Source organism: Panicum virgatum, chromosome 7N, assembly GCF_016808335.1.
Source record: "Panicum virgatum strain AP13 chromosome 7N, P.virgatum_v5, whole genome shotgun sequence".
In the NCBI taxonomy this organism is placed as follows: Eukaryota; Viridiplantae; Streptophyta; class Magnoliopsida; order Poales; family Poaceae; genus Panicum; species Panicum virgatum.
The window spans coordinates 5,613,040-5,639,829 of NC_053151.1; the positions used below are offsets into that span (position 1 = coordinate 5,613,040).

At 46.0% G+C, this 26,790-nt stretch overlaps 1 protein-coding gene across 1 annotated transcript; it reads right to left on the reverse strand.

The window, feature by feature from the left end:
- Positions 1–10,948: 10,948 nt before the first annotated feature.
- On the reverse strand, positions 10,949–11,992 carry LOC120682652 (germin-like protein 8-3). The gene is made up of 2 exons (XM_039964629.1): positions 11,812–11,992; positions 10,949–11,667 (listed from the first exon to the last, which is right to left on the reverse strand). The coding sequence occupies exons 1-2, from the start codon at positions 11,939–11,941 to the stop codon at positions 11,111–11,113; spliced, it is 687 nt and encodes a 228-aa protein (XP_039820563.1). The 5' UTR covers positions 11,942–11,992; the 3' UTR covers positions 10,949–11,110.
- Positions 11,993–26,790: the final 14,798 nt, after the last annotated feature.

Below are 26,790 nucleotides of genomic sequence, written 5' to 3' on the forward strand. Positions count from 1 at the left end.
TCCCAGAAACGAGTATTCTTTCCATTTTTGACTTGTAGCACTCTCCCCCCCAGATAGACCTGTCTGACTTTCAGCAGATCTGTCCAAATGGGTGAGTCATCGATTTTGTGAGAGACCACACTCAGTGGGCTATCTTTTACATATTTTTTCTGCACGAGATCTTGCCAGAGACCGTTCTCCGTTTCTAATTTCCACCACCATTTACATAAAAGGCTAATGTTCATTTTTGAAATGTCTTTAACTCCAAGGCCACCTTTGCTTTTGCTCTTGCAGATATTCTCCCATCTTACAAGATGATATTTCTTTTTAGTCCCACCCCCTTGCCAGAAATAGGTCCTCCTTTGCTTATCCAAGGTGTCAACCACAGTTTTTGGAAGCAAATAAAGGGACATATGATATATGAACGCATTTGAGAGGCTGGAGTTGATTAGGGTGGTTCTTCCAGCAATAGAAAGGGAGTTTCCCTTCCAGATTTTCAGTTTCTTCTCATTTTTTTCCATGAGAGGCATCCAATCCTTAACATGGAGCCTCCCAGGGCTCACCGGGACCCCCAGGTATTTAATGGGGAAGCAGCCGATCTGACAATTGAATAATTCAGCAAACTGAAGACACTTATCCGCGTCACCATTAATAATAATGACTTCACTTTTAGCAAAGTTAATTTTGAGTCCTGACATCATTTCGTAGAGGTACAATAAGAGCTTCATGTTCCTTGCAACCTCAAAGTCATCTTTAAGGCAAATGATGGTGTCATCAGCATATTGAAGGATAGCCACCCCACTGGGAATCAGGTTATCAGCAAGCCCAGTTATTAGATTACTGTGTTGGGCTTTCCTCACCATCCTGGAGAGACAGTCAGCCACAAAGTTGAAAAGTATGGGGGAAAGAGGGTCCCCCTGTCTTACTCCTTTGTGACTAACAAAATAGGGCCCCATAACATTGTTAATCTTGACACAGACAGTACCACCCATCACCACTTGTTTTATCCAGCCACACCATTTTGGGCTGAAATTCCTCATAACCAAAGAATTAAAAAGGAAGTCCCAGCAGACCTTGTCATAAGCTTTCTCAAAGTCTAATTTCAGTATCACCCCAGTCATTTTCCTTCTTTTAGTCTCATGAAGAGCCATCACACCAGACATGATATTTCTTTTTTTCATGAAAGCTGATTGTGAGGACAGTATAAGCTTTTCAGCAACAGGCTCCAACCTAATGGTCAGAACTTTTGTGATCCATTTATAGATGCAATTTAAGAGGCAAATCGGCCTATATTGCTGAATTTTTTCAGCATCAGTCACTTTTGGTAAGAGAGTAATAATTCCATAGTTTAACCTACTCACGTTTAGTTTCCCTTCCCAGAACTCTTGAAATAACTCCAGAATATCCTTTCTTACAGTTTCCCAGCACCCTTGAAAAAATTCAATTGGAATGCTGTCAGGCCCAGCAGCCTTATTTTTCTCCATTTGGAAGAGTGCAAATTTGATTTCTTCCATAGAGAAAGATTTGATGAGGAGAATATTATCATCCTCAGATACCAATTCATTTTCCCCCCACAGATCAGAATCAAGCTGAAACTGGTTGCCAATTGCTGGCCCAAATAGTTCTTTGTAATACTCTGTAGCATGAGAGATAAGGTTTGGAGTTCCTTCAATAATTTCATCATCTTTTTTGAAGGAAATGATATTGTTTTTCCTTTTCCTTCCATTTGCAACTCTATGAAAATACTCTGTGTTATTGTCACCCTCATGAAGCCAAGTCTCATGAGATCTTTTAAGCCAGTACAACTCCTCATCTCCCAGAAGCTTAAGGATTTTGCTTTGGATTTCCACCTTCCTGTTTAGCATACTAAGAGGTAAAAGGGACTCTTCCTCCATTTGTTCAATGTAGAGAAGTTCCTCCTGCAGCTCAGCCCTCATTCTTCTATTCTCACCTTGGATATTAAACCCCCATCCTTTAAAATATTGCTTGAACCTTTTCAGTTTACTTTGAATTCTATCCATTGCAGATTCTGCATGACAGGGTAACTCCCATAGGTTTTTAACCTTTTCAATGAAATCAGGCTGTTTCAGCCAAGAAGTTTCAAATCTGAAAGGTATTTTCCTCTGAGGGGGGTTTGAAGCAGGAGATAAGATTAAGGGATTATGGTCAGAAATTTCCCTTGGTAATTTCTGGATGAAGATTGTAGGGAAAAGTGATTCCCAGTCTTTATTCACAAGACACCTATCAAGCCTTTCCAATGTGGGAGGATTCTGGTTGTTAGACCAGGTGTATTTTCCTCCCACCATTTGCATATCCACCAGCTCATGGCAGTTAATCACAGAATTGAAGAGAGAGGCATGTCTATTAATTACCCCTTTATTTTTTTCAGAGGAGAATCTAGTGAGATTAAAATCCCCCCCCAAAGATCACCGGGTCTGAGTTATTGCTGCAGAAATTGGCCAATTCTGCCAGGAAGCCCCTCTTATGTTCATCCTGAGCAGGCCCATAGACATTAACAAAGTTCCATTTCCTCTTCATTACTTTATCCCAGAGGTTTAGTTGTAGAAGGAACTGCCCCTCCTGGAAGGAACTAACATCAAAATATTCTAGGTTAATGCCACTCAAGATTCCCCCAGATCTCCCTCTAGAGGGGATCCATTTCCACAAATAAGATTGAGAGGGATCTATTTGTCTTAGAAGATCATCTTTGATTTCTTTTTGCATTGTTTCCTGAATGCCAATAAAGTGAAATCTATGTGCAAGAATGAGGTTCCTGAGGAAGGAGGCGACACCATTTTTTTTAATGCCCCTACAATTCCAAATAAGCCCCTTCATGATTTTTTCTTGACATTATTCTTTCTTTTGAGGGGTTCATTGGGAGCCTCAGAGTTTCCCTGAGTTTTCCCACCCCTCATCTTACAGAGAGTTTCTCTGTTTTGTTTATCTTTTTTCTTATTGTTGGAGCTGGACAACATGATTTTTCTGGAAGGTTTTCTGTTCCTCTTGGGGGAAACCAGAACATATTCATCAAGATCTGAGGAAATATCTTGGCAATCAGTACAGTTAGAGGCATTGTCAATGTTGAGGGGTCAGAAGAAGCAACTTCTTGATTAAATACTGAATTTTGAGAAACATTTTTCTGATGTAGCAAGAGTCTAGCATTTTCCATTTCAGCAAGCAAGTCTATAGTGGAAAAATCGTTTTCAGTTACTTTAACACCCATCAGATTAGATAAATTCATGACAATATCATTATCTAGCACAGAAAAGGAATTATGGTTTGTAATGTTACCTCCAGCATTTCTTTTGCTTCCAATTGTAGGAGCTGCCACATTAGCTTCAGCTTTGTTTATTAGCCTTTCACTCCACCTTCTGTCAACCCTTTCTTTCCTAAGGCTCTCACAAGGATTCTTCACCTCAAAGACACTCTTGATGATCAAATCTGGCTTATCAGTGTTGGTGTCCTTTGTAGCATTGTCATCTTCATCAGTTATATCAGTGATCAGCACAGTAGAATTGAGATTTTTCTTGATGAATCCCACATTGGGTTGTCCTAGACTTACTACATCAGCCATTTCACACCTATTCAGCATCACATTGTCAGCTTTCTTTGAGGATTCAGCACCATCATCCCAAACTTTGTTTACAAGAGTGGGGAAATCATCACTGCTATCACTTGGTTCATAAGTAGCAGCTGGTATGACTTCATCAAAAAATTCAGGTTCAGAGTTCACTGCTGTTTTCTTAACCTCAGTATTGATCCTTTTCTTGGAGTATGACATTTTTGGTGGGGCAGAGTTGAGAATTCTCTTTTTTGCATCTCCACCTATCACCATTTTCTGAAGATGATTAGTCCCATGACCTGGATCAGTGTGTTCAGGGGCAGAGGAGGTAGTTTTGGAAGCCCCCTGTCCAACATTGCCATGTTCCATTCTTGGTTTCTTGGAATTTGGCTGGTGATCCAAGTCATTGATTTTTACTCTACTAGATTGTCCTGGCTCAGAGTAAGACGTGTCACCCTCAAGCTCGAACTGGAAATCATACAGATATATGCCAAGAGTGCTTTCTGCAGTTTTTGGGACAGCCAACACATATCTACAGGCAATTCTCACTCTCACATGATCAGGATTATATCTTGCTTTTTCATCAATTGTCATGACCTTTCCTACCAGACCACCAACCCTGGCAATAGTCCTGATATTCCTTTGATCAATAGGGATCCCTCTGATTTTGAACCAGGCAAGTTGAAGTTGTCCTTTGGCACCCAAGGAGGAGGACCAGGGTTCGATTTTCATCTGTGCATTACCATCAAGCACCCCAAGAATGAACTGGCTATAATCTAGCACCATCTTAGCATTAGGGAATCTCATTGTGAATTTAGCCTCAGTCACTTGCTTGGCACTCCATTTCCACACATCAGCACCTACAATTCGCCTAAACTCTCCTTCAATCTGCTTAGCTGACATGACACCATTAATCACCGTAACAATCGCAGTGCTTGCCTTCTCACGCTTCAGCTTCTGATCAACATGTTCATCAATGTAGAAAAAACTTTGGTTGGGAACTTGAGCAGCGCACAATTCTGGACCCAGATTCCACAATGGTTCGCGGTGGCAGTCATAGGATTCATGATTGTTGAAGCCACACAGTTCACAGGCATTCCTCCTTTTGCATTCTTCAGAGGTGTGATTTCTCAGCCCACAGAACTTGCACGCAGGTTTCAGCTGAGGTTGATCAGGAACCCCACTCTTCTTCTGCAACTTGGAACGCAAGTCTGACTCCTCTTCCGGCTCTTTGCCCTTCTCCTTTCTAGCAAGATCATCTGCCTCCTTCTGGCTTGGATCACTATTGTCATTCGCCTTACGATCCCAGTTGGAGGAGGAATCCTCTCTCCCCCAGGATTCGTTACCCCTGCACTGGGTATCAGATCTCCTTTGTTCGCCGACAAATGGTTCTCCCCCCTGATCAGATTCTCGACCACCATGAGAGGGATCAAACTCACCGTCGCTTCGTTGATCCAGGTCTCGCCTGCCGGTGCGCTGCCACACGTTTTGCCTTCCCGTGCGGCCAGCTCCCCGGCCAGCACGCCCCGCCCCGAAGCCCTCGCGCCTGAAATTCCCACGATTTGCCGCAGGAATCACCATCTTCACGACTTGTGCATAAGATCTGGGCGTCGGATTGGGGCGGAAGTATCCTACGAATTGGTTGATGCAGCTCTGGAAAGAAGATGGCGGCGAGGTGTGGGGATGGGGATGGACTCGCTGTGTCGAATCCTCCAACCCTAAAGTGGGGAGACACGGCTGATTCCCTTCACCGCCCCCCGCTGTCACCTCCTCTTCTTCCACCTCAGGATCGTTCACACGTGTCTTCTCATTCGGGTGAACGCCCAGGATCCCATCAGTGAGACCACACCGAGGTGGTGACCGCAACGGTGGTGGGTTGGACGGAATCCGCCCATATCCCACTCTGTGTGGGTCGAAACGAGGCCTACCTCCACCGGCCGCCATTGGAGGCCCAGTGCGAGGAGACACCGGCTTCGCACGGACTGGGAGCCCATTACCTGCTGCGACCGCGCCCTCATCAGGATGGGCCAGATCCTGCTCCCCCGCCGAGCGCCAACGAAAGCGGATCGGAATCTCCTTGATATCAACCGAGGCCTTGTTGATTTGTGCGAATGGAAATCGCGGCTCGGACCAAGCTCTCCGGAAGGCCCTCGACGATGTATCAATGGGGAGGCTCACGGAATCGCCTATAGCGCGACCCGGAGGAAGGGGACGATGTGACGTCATCCTCTCCTATCTCCTCTCTATCCCCTCTAATTTTTGATCCTGCGCTGAGAACTCTTGATGTAGATCTACAGTTTCCACCTGTTCGCAGACCGCTACCTGCCTCTCTGAGCCCTGTTCGAGTTGTCTTTCCGGGCTCAGCACCAGAGCTACTCGGACGTTCTCCAAGCGCCCGGGGGCTGGCCTCAGAATATCTTCTCCAGCCGGCAGGTTGGCGTCCGGATCCGGCACGGCCCCTGCTGCGATCTCTGCTTCAATTTCCGCCAGAAGGTTGTTAGTAGGCTCGGGGGCTGCGGGATATGCATACATGAGCGACTCGACTACTTTGCGCCACAAGAGACACAAACCTTCTGCAGCGCCGGAGTTCGATACCGACGCATCTTCCGCGGCCTTGTCTTGGTCTGGCGGCGTGGGTTCTCCAGTGTTGGCTGGGTGGTCTTCACCACCGGTAGCACTGCTTGTCCCCGCTTGCTCCCACGACAGGTCCGTCGATTTCCTGTGCATGACAAAGTATTTGAGTACTCCCTACAATTCGCACCAAATAAGTACTCGGGGCAACGGGTACTTACAATGTCGATCTCACCAGTGGAACAGTGAGGTCAATCAAACCCTTCTCCGAGGAGTGGCACATCCTCCTCTTCATCTGATGACGGCTCCAGTGCCTGATGACTAGGCATGGTCTTCGCCGTCTCGACCACCGGTGACGAAGGCCGCTGCTGTTCCTGCGGCATTCCCGTTATCTCTGTCGCTGCTGGTTGGTCTTCATGTGACCTTAATCCAGCAGGCATGGCGACATCATCCTCCACCTCGATGATCTCCACAGTGCTTGTCGACGGCTCCTGACGGTTGCCCAGCACCTGCGGCAGTCTGTATACAAGGCAAAAACAAGTCAAGTAAATCCAGATATGCCACAAGATTGATTGCGCATCACGACTTTACCTGCAATGGCGTGCCATCGGGGTTTACGGTCACTCTGACCACGTGTTTCCTCACCGTGTTCCTCTTCTTCCGAGGCGGTTGAGGGACGTCATCCTCCAAGTTTTCCGCTGGCCTCTTTGATGATCGAGCAGAGCTGCCGGCTTTATCTTGCCGCTTCTTCATAACATATTGACTCAAGACAGTGTCGTCTTCACTGCTTGAGTCTACCTCTGCTTCCTCCACCACGGTCTCTCCGTCATCCTGCGAGAAGTCGCGCCTGGGGCACGGTCTCCGCGGATCCACGCGGACTTGGTCTAACCCTAGCGGAGGCGGCATCAAGAAGTATAGCAGTACGTCATCCTGCACACATGGCAACTCGTCAGTACCTTCCACGATTACTCAGTGCTTGGGGGCTATAGCCACAGGTACTTACTGGATTTGGCGGCCTCTCCGCGCTGTACTCCAGTACGGCGGTTGGCACCGCCTGCTTCATGTTCTTGAAGATTTTGGAGAGTTGGACTAGGATCGCATCATCACTGATGGGATCTTTCGACAACCTGGATTCATCATCCTCTCCGGTATACTCGTACCCAAGGTGGGACCTCTGCATTAGCGGCTGCACGTGGCGCTTCATGAAGCCATAAGCCACCCGCTGCGCTGTCAGTCCTTGTGCTTTCAATGCAGCTGTCCGCCGCAGCAGCTCGGGTACTTGCATGCACTCTTCCGTGCTGGGTTCCAGGTTCCAGATCGCATCCCAAATCGGCCGGTGTCCTGTGGGTGCAGTCAGTAGAGGCGGGTGGTTTCCAATGTAGAACCACTTGTGCTTCCAGTCTTGATTGGAGTCGATCAACTCATAGTCAAAGTAGATCTCTTTGGCATTCTGGCGCACCTGCACTCCTGCTCCACCGACTACTTCGGTGTGATCTATCCTCGGTTGGGGCTTCAAGCGGAATATCTTCCGGAACAACGCCCAGTGCGGTCTGATCCCCAGGAATGCTTCGCAGAAGTGAATGTACACGGCGATGTGGAAGATGGAGTTCGGATTCAGATGGACCTACTCAATCTTGAAGAAGTCCAAGAAGCCGCGGAAGAAATCCGATGACGGTAACGCCAGTCCGCGCTCCACGAACGAGGCAAACATCGGGACCTTGTCCGGATTCTTCTCCATGGGCCAGGCGTGGCCCTTCGCGGAGTTCCACAACACTGCGTCTTTCTCTTGAAGTAGCCCTGCAGTCACCAAAGCCTGGATCCCCACCTCCTTCAACCTTGACGGCTTCCATGCATTAGTCGGGGGCGGCGGGGCCTTCTGATTTGTCTTGCCGTACTTGTGCGGCGGCAGTTCGGGGGATTTCCTTTTCCCCCGACCAGACCTCTTCTTCTCCATCTGCGACTTCGACGGTGCGCTCTTCATCCTCGTGGTCACGAGTACTTTCCTTCGCATTCGCTCGGGGGCTACGGGTGGTGGTGGGCAGCGGTGGCAAGTATAGCAGATTGGATCTACTTCAGCATCTGACTTAGCGGCAGATGCGAATGGGAAAACCCTAAGGGGTTACCCCTTTATTTATAACCGCACATGCTCTACAGTGCGGTGGACGCTTCATATTCCAAGACTCGATGCTCTCAATCTTGGGGGCTCATCTACAGATCTGAGGATTGGAAGATTATTTGGCTATGGATTATTCCCTTCGGCCACATTCTACATTCAAGATTTATCCTTTAATCCGAGAAAACTACTCGACTCAAGGCTCGGGGGCGCCGTGCCACGCGTCCTTCGGTTTTTCTCCGGATTTTTCGGGATAAGATTGGTGGAATTTCAAGATTAACCTTCAGCTTGAATCTCCGATTCCAACTAAGGCTCGGGGCTACATTCCATATGGAATGCGATTTTCACAAATCGCATTTCCATATGGATCTTCGAGGCGAAGACATCTAGACATCACGAGTACTATTGAAGACCTTCGAGAGAAGAACTCGGGGACGCTTGGGAACTACTCGAGAAGACTTCAAGACTACTCGGGATCCGCTGCAGTACCTTCCAGCTTCGTGGTAACTCAAGTATTATTGAAGACTTTCGCTTGTAGCGCTCGGGGACGCTTGGGAACTACTCGCGGAGCCTTCAAAGACTACTCGAGAACATCCCACTCAACTACAAAGTACTTGGGCTTGTCGTATGGACATCCCTGGGCCCACTACCAAGGTGTACCATGCCCGTATACAAGACGTCCTACCGGGACTACTACAACATGTGGGCCATGGTGCAAGACGGCGTGGACCACAAGGCAACTCAGGACTAGTACTAGAATAGGAAAGTTTCTCATGTAACCGCCATGGCTTCTCCTAGTCATACTCGACTAGTACTCCTGTACCTACACCGACTTGTAACCCTGCCTCCCGTGCATATAAGGCGAGGTAGGGACCCCTCCAAAACGAGAGGCATATGCGTACACATCCGCATACGCTATCAATCAAGAGCTACGCGACATACAGGACGTAGGGTATTACGCATATTGCGGCCCGAACCTATTTAAATTGTGTCTCGTGACGGACCCCTCCAAAACGAGAGGCATATGCGTACACATCCGCATACGCTATCAATCAAGAGCTACGCGACATACAGGACGTAGGGTATTACGCACATTGCGGCCCGAACCTGTTTAAATTGTGTCTCGTGTCTCACCATCGAGTTCCTGATCTCGACAAGCCCCACCACAATCATCTACCTCGGGTAGTCCCCTTGGTAGGTTGCCGGGTACAAACACCGACAGTCATACAAATAGTTTGTTGCAATGCAGGTTTTCTAAAATGTACTATATTTTAAATATGCTTCTATTTTTTCATCCATACCTGTATAAAAAAAGTATATATTAAAAAATTTCCACCTACCGTGTGAACAGATTCCATTTGTCTTGGGAAATTTTAGTTTCTCATCATTACCCATTTCTTAGAAAATGCAAGTCGATTCTTGTATATGTTTAGCTTGAGTGTGAGATGTCATATCATTTTTTAGAGGAGTTCTTGAACACGCAGGAATTTGTAGTATATATTACCGAAGGATTTATTATATGTTTGATTTACAACATTTTCATCATTAGTTGCACGTGACAATCTCAAGTAGGTTAAATGCAATTTTTTACACCCATGATGTGATCTGTAACTTTCTTAACAAATCATGCACATACTTTTTTATTGAAGTTTTGAATACAGTGAAATTTTAATACAGTAATAATGGAATTGGGAAAATTAAGTGATACCCTTATGGCAATGAGCATAGCAGTAATGTAACCAAAACTGTATATTTCGAAAGAATTTGCATATTTTCATACTAGTACATGTAAGTCTAGCTTTTTTTTCCAAGATTTTTCACGCGAAATATGCACATGCGTAGTGCGGGGATTCGAACTCACGACATCTTGCCTCGCGCGATACTTCCTTACCATCTCACCTACAAAGCATATGTGATGGAGGAGAGGATGCAATCCTTTTATAGTAGCTCATGGGGGAGGTTTTAGTCTTAGTTGGTAACGGTTGGTGTTACCAAGACTAAAGCTTCCATCGCTGGTAGTATTTCGTGCATGTTGTTTCCAACCGGGACTAAAGGGCTTTAGTCCCGGGTCCAAAATCAACCGGGACTAAAGACCTCGGATATGGAAGGTCGTTTCTCTACCAGTGGGGGCATGTTGCCTTTTTTGCCCACATGATGCTTTCGATCCAAAACAAATTCCGTCCATAATGCGCCATGGGTCTCAATCAAGGCCATTACTTTAAGACCCAATTTGGCCAAATCCGATCATTGTAGATTATATCTTTTCCTCTAGAAAATAGAACATCTTAGTCCGGTTAAACTAAAATATACGAAATGCATGCACAAGTCATGAATATTTAGAAAAAAATTATAGTAGAGTACAGTGATATTAATAACCTTAATATAAACCAAGATTATATATATTTATTTTAGAGTAATGTGGCCATATTCAATAATGTAGGGTATAAAGTAAAAAAAGTTCTTTTGTTTGAGAAACAGTGGGGCCATGTCCCTAATGAATGGAAAAGGCATTAGAAACAACAGAGAAGGGGTTTGTCAACTTAACTCAAATGGACCTGGTTCGGATTTTATATATGCTGCTTGCATTGGACGAACTAAACTCGAATAATGGCGGGGAGGAGTGGTGCTCAGGATTTGCTTTCAGTTTGCTTCTCTTGGTTCAAATAATAAATGATCACGTTGTCATGTTGGAAAACAGAGCATTCTAGTTCCGTGACGAAGAAAAAAAAAACTTACACAAGTAAATATATTCCATATACTTTATTTTTCAATCAAGCAGTGAAAAGTAAAAAAAAAGCACGCTCCACCAGAACCTTTCAAACCACGGCTCGCTGGCAACCACACGCCAGTTATTTCACATACTGTATTACATTAGTCAAGGATCATTAGTAGTTGTTATTCTCCCAGAACTGATTCTGCAGCCAATCTATGAGTTTCTTCTCGACCTGGAATGCCTTGGCCAAAACATCGTGTGAGATGGGCGGCTTCGATCCAAAGACCGCACTGGCAATGGTAATAACCCCTGGGTTCTGGCTGCTGAGCGAGGACAGCGCTGCCGCAGGCTTCTCATGGTCCAGGTTCATCTGGAAGTGGATCATCGCCTTGGGGAACACGAACACGTCACCCTTCTTGACCACCTTGGAGAAGAGCCTGTTAGGGTTGGAGGTGACGAAGCCGAGGTAGAGCGTCCCCTCGAGCACGGTGAGGAGCTCGGTGGCACGGGGGTGGAGGTGGGGCGTGTTGACGCCCAGTGGCGCGTAGTCGATGCGCGCGTACGAGATGCCGAGGGTGTTGAGGCCCGGGAACTGCGTGACGTTGATGTTGGTGACGACGGAGCCGAACTTGTTCATGGTGTTCCGTGGCTGGTCGAGCCTGGCCGCGTTGAAGAAGTCGTCCGGGGTGACGGCCATCGGGTCCTTGCATGGAAACCCATTCACACGCACTAGTGCACAGAAGCAAAATAAAGTAACATGTTACACATCGATGGGTAGGGTATAGTACATGATTTACAACATGTATATCATTGGTGCAAGTGCAACCGTTTTGCAAAATCACATAAAACATGAATGTTTGTATGCATGCATACCAGGCGATTTCAGGTCAGCCACACAGAAGTCTTGGAGAGGACTAGGATCAAAGGCGATGACCTGTTGCCACGAGGCCAGTGCAAAGAAGGCCGTGATGAGGAGAAGCTTGGTGGAAGAAGAGAAAGCCATTGTGTGTATATCGTTTGGGTGATGGAGATGTCTTGGGCAGCGGAGGGGATGGGTGTGGCTTTATATAGCGGAAGATCGATGGATCGAGGTGGCAGACTGTTGCAATATTGTTATAGCTACAGATGTGGTACGTACCTGGAAGTTGCAATATACTGTGATTAAAACAGTCATCAGTTGCTCGAACTTTTGAATATTTCCACTGCTTTCCATCAATGCTAGTACCGACTAATCCGGCATGGGCTGCTTGACATGACGTTCTTGGACGACTGAGTAGTACCCGTACACAGTATCCATCATGTGACGTGCCACCTAATTAGTGAACATCGGTGGATTGCCACGTACGTTGGCTACCAGTTACAGAAAAGTCACTCATCGTCCATTATCCAGTTCAGTCAGTCGTCACAGGCGTTTACGCATGCACGTTCTTTATTACAGTCAGCCATCGAATATCATATCCTCACCTAGAACCAAAATTTGTCCAAACTGACTGGTTCAGTAGCAGAAAACATCTGTGTATATACCCAGTAAATGTGTGTTTAAACCACCACCTAATGCAACTAGCGCTTGCATCCTCGGGTCTCTGACGTTTGCCAGCAAGTGGTTAGCTTGCACGCAAACTAGGACTGCAATGGCAAGCTTGGCAAAACAGTATGTCGATCACAAACGGCTTAATAATGTAGTTAAGATTATTCTAAAAGAAAATATAAGAGAATATATATTTTCTCTCTCTCCCTAATTAGGCTATTAGAGGTGATTTAAGGGAACTTTTGGAGTTGATCATGATATGGATATTGGAATATGTGATAATTTTTTACTAATAGCTGGCATCCTTAGATCGATCTGTGACGTTTCAAAGATTGTCTTTGGGCACCATACTTTCGGGGAGTGGTTATCTCGCACGCAATCCATGACCGCAATAAATGCACACACCTAGGATTCTAGCTAGGAAACAGTAGTATGTCACAAACGAAGTTGTTGAGATTTCAGGGAGGTGTTAACTAGGGCGGGGAGTAGCTTTAGATTTCAGGGAGTACGTGTTGAGATTCATTTAAATAATGTGGCGAAACTCGATCGACTCCCCATCTCAGATAGTCACGCAGTAGGTGGAATCAGGGCACTCAAAATGTTAGATACTATAATTATTAGTTTTTTCACAATGCAATTTTCTATCAGGGTGCTCCTAATGAAGACTTCATCATAGAGTTTAAGTCTATTAATTATCCTCTCATTTATAACTTTTTACTGATATGGCGTTGTAATTATTGAAGAAAGAGAGGGAAAATATAACAAACCAAGTCTAACTAAGAAACCAAGTCTTCACGCACACTAAGACCGTTTGTGAAAGAGACAACCGGGTCATGGGATATTATGATAGAAGATTGCATTATGAAAGATAGTTTTTTGACACGATATCCTAAAGTATAGAAACTATGATAGTTTCTAGCATTGGGAGTGCCCTGATACACTACCACAAAACCGAGATTTCGTGAGGGGATGGATTTTTTGTGAGAGTTTAAAACACAGCCTCATGAAATTAGTATTTTTCGTGGAGGTGCTACAAATCCCATCATGAAAACCTATTTTCGTCAGAGTGCTATGCAAACCGCAATGAAAAATTGTTATTTCGTGACATGAACTCTCATGAAAATAGTTGTTGCCGCCAGGAAACATGTAGCGCAGATTTTTTGCTTGGCTGAATTCACGATGGCGCCTAAAAATGATAAGTCGCGCGCTTGCGCTTGGTGTTGGCGCCATCGAGGAGAATGTCCGGTGCTTTTTTTCTGTTGGCCCATCACACAACAAAAGCCGCCCGACCTGTTCCAAACTCTATCCACATGCGCCCCCACTCCCCCAACCCCATGGCGCCCCACAGCTCTCCTCTGCCGCCGCACCTCCGACACCCAGCGCAACGCCCACTCCGCGACGCGGCGTGACTCCCACTCCGCAACCCCGCGCGATGTCCCAACTCTCCTTTGCCGCTCGCCCCCAGATCTCCACCCATCGCCAGCCCCCAGCACTCCACCCCGCCGGCCGCCCCTCCCCAACCGAGCGCCGGACGCCCACCCCTCCGCCACCAGCGCCCGAAGCCCCTCTACACCAGTGCCCGAAGCCCCAGTTCGTCGATTTCCAGAGCACCGGTGAGTAGTCCCACCGTAGTACTCCGCTCTCTGTCTGTTCAGCTGCAGCAGTGTATCCAGATCTGAATTTAGTCTCTTTCTAACAGTCCAGCACCAAGTCATGCTCGTTCTTGAGTTAAAGCTGTTGCTGGTATTTGTTTTTTAATTGCTCAAATTTCGGCTTTGTCACTATCAAGCAACAGTGCTTCATTTATTCCATGTTTCTTTAGCTAGTCGGTGCATCCAGCAGCAAGTGCAGCTCGATCGATTTCTTTGGTCACAGCAAGTAATCATGAGCTTGTTCAGTTCACTGTTTTGAGCAGCTAGCAGTCAATTCTTGAGCTGCTTTTACAGGAAGCAAGTTGCTGTGGCAAGTGAATTTTTAGCCTTGTCCGATTTTCGCGTTGCTGAATTTTTAGTTGCCTGTACCGTGGTTCTCTGCAAACTCTGTCATTCTCGTTTCAGCAGTACAGCACTCCATCCTTTTTCCCGATTTTTTCCGTGTTGTGTGCTCTAGCAATATTTTCCCCTAATTGTTCTGTGTTGCTCTAGCAATATCAGGATGTTTGTTGCATATGAAACTGTGTGTGTTCTGTATGCTGAATTGCTGATATGCTGAACTTAATCGTTGAGGATTGGAGAAGCACGGACATGGAACCGAGCTTCAATTAAGGTGGAGAAGGCAGCACTGACGCCAGCCAAGCTTGCAGAAGAGGACTGTACAACGCCAAGGTTGAAGTAGCAGGCACCATTGCAGTAGCTACATCAACTCCAAAGGAGCTATTCTCACATCTGTGTTGACTGCTCCAAGCCAACAGAGGTAATAATGCCTTATTCTTTGTCTAATAAACTATCTTGATGCTACATGTGTGCTGCTCGAGCTTGTGTTAGATGGCTATGACTTATGAGACAGTATTGCATTTCATCAATGTAAGGTGCTGGAGACATTGTAATATGTTTGGAGTGCAAGTGTTGGACACTTTGTGATTGGTTGGACTGAAATTAATCGAATGTATGCATGTATTGAAATCTGATTGTGTTTTTTATGCTGGATTGACTATTGAAATATGACTGTATTTGGGATTTGGATTGGAACTTTTCCTGGAGGTTGCACTCTCATGAAATTGATACCGGGCGGCACTCCAGGGAACCACTATTTCGTGAGGGTTGACCATGTTTTCCTGGTGGCGTCTCGCTCTCATGAAATTTATATTTTGTGAAGGTTGAACATGTTTTCGTGATGGTGTCCCGCTCCCATGAAATTTATATTTCGTGAGGGTTCAAACTTATTTTGTGGTGACACCTCCCTCTCATGAAATACTATTTTCGTGTGAGTTTTGTAACTCTCATGAATTAATTTCGTGACGGTGACCTCCACGAAATACTCTCACGAAAAGGTGCTTGCAAACCTGACGACGCTGTAATTTTCGTGGAGGTCACTCTCACGAAATTTCGACACGAAAATAAATCGTGACAGCTAACCCTCATGAAAACTGTATTTTCGTGATCTCGTCACCGTGAGAACTATTGTGTGACGGTTGGCCGTCACTAATCATTTTCGTGAGGGTAAAACTGTATTTCGTGAGAGTATTTTCACCCTCACGAAATCTCGGTTTTGTCGTAGTGATAGTATTCCATGACTCATTTGTCTATCTTACAACGGTCTTGATTTGTGTGAAGATTTGGTTTCTTATGTTTTTCCTCTCTTTGTTCAATAAAAACAGCGCTATGTCAACAAAAAAGTTATAAATGAGAGGGTAATGAATAGACTTAGACTCATAGTGAAGTCTGCATTGTGAGTTAGGCCAGTCTCAATGGAGAGTGTTATAGAAGTGTCACGAGCATTAAATATCATGTCACATTAGCAATTTTATGAGGAGAGAGATGAGATAGAGTGTCATGAGATGAGAGAGAAGCGTCATCATCGAGTTCTCAAGTTTTCAGTCTTAGTAATTGTGTGATGACACTCCCACCGAGACTAGCCTAAGGTTGAAGTAGTCACTGGATGCAGAAAAAAAACAAAAGATTTAGCTGCCATAAATGTTTCCACAGACACACCATCATCTCGGTGGTAATTCTTTTTCTGACTTTGCTCAAACTATGGGGCATCTCCTGCTGACTAAATGTTCAAATGGACAGTCAAGTAGTGCGTGGAACCGACCAAAGGTTTAGTAGTCACTGGATGCACCAAAAAAAAAAGATTAAGCTGCCATTAATAATGTTTCCACAGACACCATCGTCTTTTCTATTCTCATTATATCTTTTTTTTCTATCAACTAACCTGACATTCTCTTGGCGGCAGATAACAAAATTTTAGATTTTGACCGAGTATCTGTTAAGATCATTCGATGATGTGCCACTCAACCATGTCTGTTTGCATATACACACAGGCTAGGGTGCAGAAAAGTAGTCGTCATCCGCCATGCAGCATATAATACAGTTCAGCCAAACTTGTACGTGTACGCAAAAGGGGCAAAACTTGTACGTCACCATGCATATTAGAAAAAAAAGTCAATTTTACTGTTTTCACCTATTCACTTTGTCCACTTAACCCATTCAATAAAATTTAGACTCACGTTACTCCCTTCAACTATTCCATTTGGTTCAATCTACCCTCTAATTAGATTTCTCTTTTTTGTTTCTCTATGTATAAGTTGAATTTTGAGTTCCAATTTTGTGAGCAGATACAAAACATGATGCCTTATGTTAAAAAATTATACTAAGAATTTGTTATGATTATTTTCATAGATTAGGAATATTTAATACAAAATTGATCTAAGATATACAAAACTGTACAAAATTTAGTCATGGAAAATTGCTATTGTATTTTTGTACCATAAAGCATCATGTTATAAGTCAACTGGCAAAATCTGAAATTGAAACTTAACTTGTATGTGAAGAAACAAAAAATAAAAATCTAGTTAGGGGGTAGATTGGACCAAACGAAATAGTTCGAGGGAGTAAAGTAAGCCCAGATTTTGTTTAGAGGGTTAAGTGGACAAAGTAAATAGGTGAGGGGAGTAAAATAGACTTTTTCCTGCATATTATAATGTTCAGTTCTTTGACTTGTTTTTTCTTCTAACAAAATTGCTCTGACGACGTTTCCATCACCGACATGTATACCACGTTTGCGTTAACAAATGCAGTACTGTTAACACTGCTGGAAAGGATAAGATAGGATACTGTCGGCAAATCTGGGACCTGTTCGCCCTTCCATGACTTCTTCAAAATAACATGATTATCTCACACGGATCCCAGCCTTCTTTGTGCTGCCGTGTGCAAAAGTTCTAGCACAAGGGGAAAAAACTTGCTTTTCAATGTCATCACGTACTAATCATCACCGTAACATAAAGTAGAAAAGTTTTCCATTCCAAATTAATTTGTTAACCTTTATTTGCAGAAGTGTTATGTTTTAATTCTACTAATTAATCCTAAGTGTCTATATGGTGGTGGATTACTGATGAGTCCCTGTCATATATAACAGATGTTGATTGACCTGAGAAAGTTTCATTATTCTGCACCTTGTGTTGAGATGCTTGTTCTACTTTTCTACGTCTATCGTTCCTGGTTCATGCATGAACCTCAACAAAGTTTTTGTTCTCTTCTGGATCGGATGAGGTTTGCTTCCGATAAGCACGTAAATAAAAGTGGTAAACAAATTCATCACAAGCTCCCCAAATTAAACTCACCACGTCCCTTCAAAAGGTTCATCATCTAATTAACTTGGTAACCATGCATATTTCATAAGGGGTCATTTTACTTCGACACCTACAACGAGAAATGATCTTTCCTGACAGTTTTATATTAACTTGAGTGGCCAACCCCTTTGGTGTTTTAGAGACCGACAGATTTCATGTCAGTTTTACCATATCAGCAACCATCTAGGTGTCGCCTTTGACCTTCATAAGTGTGTCCTTAAAGTGTCCGGAAAGCTTCATTTTTTTAGAATGGGTCAAATGCACGGCCGGCTCACGAACTTAGCAAAGACTGTCATTTGGACCCTCAAACTTACTAATCAGTTCACGTAAGGTCCGGATCTACTCAACTCCCATTAAACTATCAACGTGGCATGCTGCGTGCGCGTTGACGTGAATCTGACATGTTAGGCCACCACTCTCCCCTCTATTCTCTCTATTCCATACTGCCTGTCTTATCCGATGGTGGCAGCGCGTGTGTATGGTCCAGGAGATGGTCGAGATTGCGTCACCAAGACATCCGCCATCCGCCATACTTGAGAGCTCGAGCGTCCTATCCACTGTCCAATCCGGGCGTAGCCCAACTGCCGACCTCAGTCCCCAATCCCCATCCACTCCGGTTGGTTCGTTGCCGTTGCCGCCCACCCCTGTGTAGCCCCTGTTGTGGGCCTCGACCGCCATTTGCTAATCCGGTCAGTCCATCGCTGCCGCCACTCTCCCCTCACAGGTCTGAAGCCTTGGCCACCGATAGCCCTGGCGCGGAGCCTCTGCCACCTCCGCTCCGCTAAGCCACCACGTGCGCCCAATGGCCATCGCCCCGCCAACGAAAGTTCAGGCACAACCTCGACCGTTGTCCGCCGGTAAGGTCCGTAGCCTCAGCCAACAGCAACTCGCGATTTATGGGCATGAGGCTACGGACCTCGCTGACGGATGGGCAGAGAGCTCCCCGGCATTGCCGGTTGGACGAGGCAACACAATTTGGTCCCTGAGGCTCGCTCGGGCCTTGGGGCTGGGATAGGGGCGGGCTCAGCCAGATGTGAGAGAGGGAGGAGGAATATATATAAGACAGAGAAAAAAATGAGGAGCTCACATGTGGGCCCCATGTCCACATCAACGTGTATGTAGTTAGCATGTCATGCATGCATTTTAATGCGAGTAACAGTGATTTGAACTCACGTGAACTGATTAACAACTTTGGAAACTCTAATGTACATTTTAGAACTTCGAGGACCTAGATGACACCCCTTGCCAAAATGAAGGTCTGACCGTATATTTTACTCATAGGAATTAATAATGGAATATTGTCATGGAAGGACAGCGAGATAATGTCTAGATGAAGAGATAAGCTTAAGGAATGCTTTTCTGATCTTTGTGACCCAACAATTTATTCTCATTTTATTTATCTTTGTTTAGTTCAATTATGAGTATTGTACTAAAGTTCAACTGTTTGATTTAATTCTCCCGAGAACAATTGAACAAGGCAATCTCTGATTGTAAAAGAGATTTACTCCTTTTCAAATGCTTGATTTTTTAATTTGTCTCAATCACTTTTTTTAGAACCATTGGATCTTGTTTAGATGGTTGGATTCAACCGTGCGTATTTTTTTCCAGACCGGCGACCCGCACCTGCACTCCAGAAACTGAAGAGGCTCCAATGAAGACTGAAACTGAAGAGCCCCCAGACGCTTCTCGTTTCCTTATGTTTCATTCTCACTCACTGGCCCCTTATCGTCTTGTTCCTCGCGTCGCACTTGGGGGCGGCGCGGAGGCGATTCGGTGACTAAAGCAGGAAGAGGCGATTCAGTGACTGAAGGAGGCGGCGGCAGAGCAAGGGCAGTGTCACACCTGTTTCGAAAGAAAAACCAAGTGCATATCTATATATATATGTTAGGATCAAGTTCCATACATATAGTTGACTGAAACGTCCCCACTTAAATAGAGACTTAAATGTGATATAAATATCAGTCCCAGAAGACTGATACACATTTATTCAATAGATAATTCATAACCCGTTACAACTCCCGTGGGAGTGGACAGTGAAGAAACACTATAACGATAAGCAGAATAACAACAGTGATGCTCCAAAGCACAACCCAGACCGGGTCTAGATCAGGATCTAGATCATCAGAACATCTACACGCCAGCAGAAGCATTCTGCAAAGGCCAACGCCACAGGCAACGTTGGGTGCGGAAACGACCACCTACTCGATCTCCTCGGCAACAAAGTCCGGGTCTTCCTCTGAAGCAACATAAGTAACAAGGGTGAGTACAAAAGTATTCAACAAGTCCAACTACACCCACGGAGGGGGATAATACAAGATTATGCACAGGATATAACAAGGAAAGGCTAAGGTTCATTTGCAATAAAGCTAGATTTTAACACATGCAAGGGTTTATTTTTAAAGGATTTTCGCAAAACTTTTCTTTTGTAACCGAATCAATAAGTGGGGTTGATCCACACAAGGATCCAAGTTTTAATGCTACCGGACTCCCCGTCCGCAGTAGCTCACGGCACAACTGCCGGACACTTCCAAAATCAACTCACACCGCCCACAAATCTAATTATGTGCCCAAACCGTAACTCGTCCAATGCCATGGACATGGCTATTCAAATAGATTTTAAGTCTGCAGAGGTTGTACACTTTACCCACAAGTCGGGTACCGCAACACGAACACCTTAGTGCCGCTGCAGATCCTAACAAAGCCATTACCCACCATAGCTAAATTAGACTCGCCAACACGGAAGCAACCAAGGGGTCAGTGACCTACCAATGAGGCCTCAACCGGGACGTAAGTCACAAAGATCTTACTCCTACTCCATGATCTCTGGTTGCATCACCAGCTCTCCTTTTGGCTAACTAACCAGCTAGTGGGATTTATGCTAAGCCGTTGCCACACACAACGGTCGAGTGGTTGCACGATAAAAGGTTAGGTAAGATGACACATCAACCCGGTCCTTAAACATGACTAGGGATGGCAACGGGTTCGAAATATCCGCGTACCCGCAGATACCAAACCCGACGGGCGCGGATACGGGTTTGTGTTTGTGCCCGCGGGTACGGGCGCGGGTAATACTCTAAACCCAACGGATATCTTCAAACGGGTTTGAAAAATTGATACCCGAATCTGCAAACCCGCAAACCCGCAAATAATGACTTTTGTGATGTATTATGTATGAGACTAGTTCATTATTTGCTAAAATTTATTTGTTTCCTCAAATAAATGGTGTTGACGTGTTGATTATTAGGTTATAATTTATTAATATTGAGATATAGAGGTGCATATTAATATTTACATGCTATTAAATGTGCTTGTGTGCTTGATTTTCTAAAACTTGCGGGTATACGGGCGTACCCGCGGGTATGCGGGTATCCGCGGATAGCGGGTACGGGTATCATTTTCTACCCGTTGCGGGTTGCGGGCGCGGGCGCGGGCACGGATTTTAGCACGCGGGTACGGGTTTATGAAGTTGATATCCGCACGGATTTTATCCGTTGCCATCTTTACACATGACAAGATGGATATCTCCCAACCATGCTCAACCACAAAGGTACGAGCTCTCCACATAAGGCATTTCACACAAGAAACACCATCCACCTCATCTAAGTAATTCTTTTCTTTATTTTTCTGAAATCCCATTTTTATCCTTTAAAACACTCACACTTTTATCCTTTTAAAAACTCACATTGTTGTCATGATTGAATTTGGTAAGAGAGTAACATGGTCCTAAGCATTTCTAGCAATGGTTATCATCCAAATAGAGCATATCATATTTAGAGATAAATCTAGGCAATCAAGGAATAGTCATAGCAATCAAGGAGTGGCTATCCAACCGTGTTTCAGCAGTAAAACAATGCAATTTCAGCAGTAAAACAATGCAATTTGTAAAACATGCCAATAGGTTGTCTCAAAAACATAGGATAAATATGCATCAAAGGATGGAATTGGACTTGCAGTCCTCAAAGCCTTCCGGAAGCTCCTGCTCGCGGTACGGGTCCTCGTGCTCCTGCTCGCGGTACTCGGCGTCGAACTCCGGCTCGCGGTACTCCTCCTCGTTCACTCCGTCAGCTACGGTACGCACAAACAAGCACATAATAAATAAAAAGAAAATAAAGTTTTACCGTTTGAGCTCGAGGAGAGAATAAATTGAAAATAGAGGTGGGAATATTATTTTGGGGAAATTGATCGATAACTCGGCGAAAACATCCGGGGAGAGTGTGGTGAAATTTGGGATTTATTTGGAGATGTTTAGCGCATGAAATGACGAGTTAAAGGGTGTTTAGGGGGTGGTTTAAAGGAGCAGGGACTTGTTTGTAAAGAATCTAAGAGAGGGAGGGGTTTCTGGTGAAAAGAACCAGATAGAGTGGGAGGGCTCGTGTGGAAAAAGGGGAAAGGTTAGGGGGCTATGGGCAAAACACCCTTCTTCCCCTTCGATTTAGAACAGAGTAGAGCAGGGGAGGGGGCGGTTTGGCCGGTGGCGGTGGCCTGCGCCGGCGAACTAGGGCGCGGCGGTGACGGGGAAGAGGGGGAAAACGGAGAGGAAGACGAGGGGATCCTGTTCCCCTACTCACCTCGGGCTGGGGTGGCGTGTGGAGGCGGGTCCGCGGTGGCGGGCGGACGGCGGTTGCGGCGGCTCTGAGCGGCGGCGTGGTGGAGAGCAAGGGAGAGAGAGGGAGCTGGCTGGGGAGGTGTACGGCGGGGCGGATAGCGACACAAGGGCCTTTTATAGGCCGGTGGCGAGCGAGAGGCGGCCGGCCGGCAGTTGGCACATGGGAGGCGGAGTAATGGCGGCCGGTGGTGCTGAGGCGATGGCGGCGCTGACTCCCAACGCGTGGTTCGCGTGGGGGTGCCGGTGAGGCAGGGCGACGTGCGACGGCCAGGCGGCGTGCGCGTGCTGAAGCGGGGGGTCGAGCTGCCGGCGGTGGTGCTGAGACGACGGCGGCGTTGACGACGTGCGCGCGACGAGGCAGCGGGGCTGCAGCGATGTGGTGGGGTCACGATGAGGGGCGGCACGGCGTCGTGCCGGCGGCAGCTGCGGTCGCGTCGCGGCCGGTCGTGGCCGGCGCGGTACGGCAGTGCCGGCCAGTGGCGCGAGCGTGGCGGGCGCGCGCGGGGCTGGGCTGGCGCGGGTACGGCTGGGTCGGTGCGTGGGGCCGGCACGCGTGCAGGGGCGCGAGGCACGGGAGGCAGGCATCACGCGCGCGTGCGCGGTGGAGCAGAGGCGGGCGGCCGGCGTGCTGGGAACAGGGGAGGTGCAGGCGCGTGGGAGAAGGGAAGAAGGGAAGGAAAAAAAGAAAGGGGAAAAGAAAAGAAAAAAAACACATCGGTTTGACATACTACTATGCAAGTACTAGATAGTAGATAATGTCTTAATTTGGTACAAGCATAATAAAGAGACAAACACAACTTCTCAATAAATGTATACCTCATCTCCGCATCAATAAGTCGTCGGCTTAAATATGTAATGACCTTGTCAAAACAACCCCAATAACCTTGTCTTCAGCAGCCACATAAAGTCTGAAAGGTACTCCTCTCCTAGGTGCTTTGAGTACGGCTGGCGAAGACAAATAAGTCTTGATCTTCTCAAACACTTCTTGCTGTTTTGCCCCCCAAGTAAATTCGGTTTCATCTTTTAACCGAAGAATAGGAGTAAAAGCATCGATCATTCAGGACAAGTTAGATATAAACCTTCTCAAGAAATTTACCTTGCCCAAGAACTTCTGTAAATTCTTCTTGCATGTAGGGGCTTCAACCTTCCTCATGGCTTCAATTCTTTTAGGATCAACCTCTATTCCCTTCTCATGAATAATGAAGCCAAGAAACTTTCCAGCCGATACACCAAAAGCACATTTGAGTGGATTCATCTTCAAACCATACCGGCGCATCCTCTCAAGAGCAAGTCTCAAATCGGCTAAATGATGATCCAAACCGGCCGATTTAATTACAATATCATCAATGTACACCTCCAAGATGACACCAAGCAAATCATGGAAGATTAAATTCATAGCTCTTTGATAAGTAGCACCCGCATTTTTCAAACCAAAAGTCATAACAACCCACTCAAACAAACCGATAAATCCTGGACATCTAAAGGCCGTTTTAGATATATCTTCTTCGGCCATAAATATTTGATTGTAACTGGCGTTACCATCAAGAAAACTAATGACACGATGTCCGGAAGCCTCATTCATCAACAAATCGACTATAGACATAGGATATTCATCCTTGGGAGTAGCGTTATTAAGATCTCTAAAATCAATGCATACTCCAATTTTCACCGAATCCTTTTTCTCAACGGGCACAATATTAGAGATCCAATCAGCATAATGACAAGACCGAATAAATACAGCATCAAGTAAACGATTAATTTCAGTTTTAATTCGGTCATAAATAATGGGACTGAAACGCCTAACCGGTTGTTTATAAGGTCTAAAACCGGCTTTAATCGGTAAACGATGCTAAAAAAGATCACGACTTAAACCGGGCATTTCACGATACTCCCAAGAAAAGCAATTGACATATTCCTTCAACAAATTAACCAAATCAGCTTTATATTCAGCCGATAAATTTTTGTTTACAAAGGTCGGCCTAGGGATAGTTCCATCACCAATGTCTACCTTTTCTAAAAGATCGGCCAATGCAAACCCTTGGCCCAGCTTGTCTAGATCATCAGAATCTTCAATGGCTTCACACATATCGTTCGTACGCGCCCGATAATGATCTAGCCTCTGCTGTAACCACTCTGTGTTGGATCGGTCTGACCGGTCGGGGTGTCCGGTCTGACCGGTCAGCTCTGTGCACCAAACGGGACTGGACCGGTTTGACTGGTCGGCACAAGCGGTCTGACCGGTCGCTTCTGGGGCTTCTGTTATACTCATCTGATTTACATTAAATGATTTAGCCGATTATCCATCGGCTTTAGTACAGCAAAAACAAAACCATCCTTAGTGCAACTAATCAAATTATAATCGGATAGATCCATGCCCGATAAACACTTGACGTTGTCATGTGCACTAATAGAATCCGAATCGGCTAAAGCAACAAAGGATGAGGTGTCCCCATGGACAATCTCAACCTCATCGCCGATCCACTGAACAAGAAACTGATGCAAATTAGAAAGAACGCACTGATTTGCATGAATCCAATCCCTCCCAAGAATCAAATTGTAGTTACCTTGCACCTCCGAGACGAAGAAAGCCGTAGCAAGCGTCTTGCTCCCAATGGTGAGCTCCATGGAAGCAACTCCCTTGGCGCTAAGGGGCTCGCTCCCTCCAACACCACTGACTGTCATGTTTGTCTTGATCAATTCCTCGTCTTGGCCACCGAGCTTCTTGTACAGCGAGTAGGGCATAAGATTTACAATGGCCCCACCATCCACTAGCATGTGAGTCACCGGCTTCCCGTTGATGTGTCCCCTCAGGTAAAGAGCCTTCAGATGGTTGTCCTTCTCGCTTGGCTTCTGGAATACAGCTTCACGGGGCCCAAATTGAAGATGAGCCAAATCCTCTTTCGGAACCACGAAGTAATCCGAAGACAAGTGGACCACATTAATCTCCAAGTTGGTGCGGTCCTGAGACGCTTCATAATCCACCAATTCCTCGTCTTCTGCTGTCAGAGGAACTGCTGGGGCTTCATCTACAGAAGGAACCGAAATGGGCGGTGCCGATTTGGCTGCTGGCTCTGCAGTAGGCTCTACCAGTTTGACCGGTTGGTCAGAGCGGTCTGATCGGTCTATCTAACCGGTCTGACCGGTTGGCTGCGGCGGTCCGACCGGTCTGGCTGGCTGATCAGCTGTCTTGACCTTCCAAACTTTGCTCTGAGGGAACATGGGCATGTATCTATTGAAGTCCTCATCCCTCATCTTCTCTTTCTCCTGCTCCTTTTCTTTGTTGCGAAGGCGCTGCAATTTCCTCTTCTGTGTATTAGTTAAACCTGAAGGGCACCACCTAGGCTGATGGTACTTGTCTGCTGCGCTCTTGCTGCTACTGGCCTCATGTTCATTAGCTAAGACCGGCTTTTGTGAAGGAACATCAGCCGATTCTTCAATATCCATCGGCTTTTTGCCCGTGTCTTTTATGGGCACTTTGATTTCACTGATTTGAATAACATTGGCTTTAGACTCCTCTGGATCAGCAACAGGCTTCTGTCCCTTGACACGATACTCAAACCCTAGAACAGGAGCCTGGCCCGGCCTCTGGTGAGACCGGTCTGACCGGTAAATGGAGACTGGTCTGACTGGTGCATCCTGCAGAACTAGACCAGATTGACATGGCCCCAATCGGTCATGCACGGGTACTCTGGAGCTTTCTCCTTGATAATGTGGAGGATAAGGCATTGGAAAGCACTGCATCCATATCCCCCGATGCCCCCATGCCGGATTTGTCGCATTTGAAGCCGGAGGCACCCATGGCATGGTAGCACACATCTGGGGAGGATACAATATGACAACATCACCCCTGCTCCTGCTGGATTCCCTCCTTGGGGACACTGGACGGTCTTGACGTGGTGGTGATCGCGGTCTCTTTTTTAGCGGCCGATCGTTTTGAATGGCCTTTGTGTACTTGTTCAACAACTGGTTGAAGGTGGGCTTCTGATTAGCAGTTCTTCCCTACACCTTTACCTCATTGGTCTTCCAAGTACCCACTTCCGGACGTTTTGGCTTGAAAGTCCGGGGACGGTCACCAGAGCGGTCTGACCGGCTGGAGGAACCGGTCTGACCGGTCGGACCGGTTGTGCTTGATCAGCAGACCGATTTTCTGGTGGAGAGCTTCGTCGCCCCCTGAGTCTGGGATTTCTAACTATGATCTTCAGAGTATCCTTGCCATCATCAGTCTTCTCCTTGATGACTTCCCGGGCAAGGATTTTGTCACTTGTATCGATCGGTCTTGGATCACCGATGACAACATTCTTCCCCTTAGCTCTTTCGGCTTGTTTCGGCCGAATGAGCACATTTGGATTGTTCAATTTCCAGTGTATGAACAGGGAAAGGAGCTTTGTCAATTTGCATCTCAGAAAGTACCAATCGTCCTTCATTGAT

Excerpts from the sequence above, each read along its gene's own strand:
- LOC120682652 (XM_039964629.1), bottom strand. The coding sequence starts at position 11,941 with ATGGCTTTCTCTTCTTCCACCAAGCTTCTCCTCATCACGGCCTTCTTT. Across the intron at positions 11,668-11,811 it reads GGCTGACCTGAAATCGCCTG|TGCGTGTGAATGGGTTTCCA; the intron begins GTATGCATGCAT and ends TCTGTGCACTAG.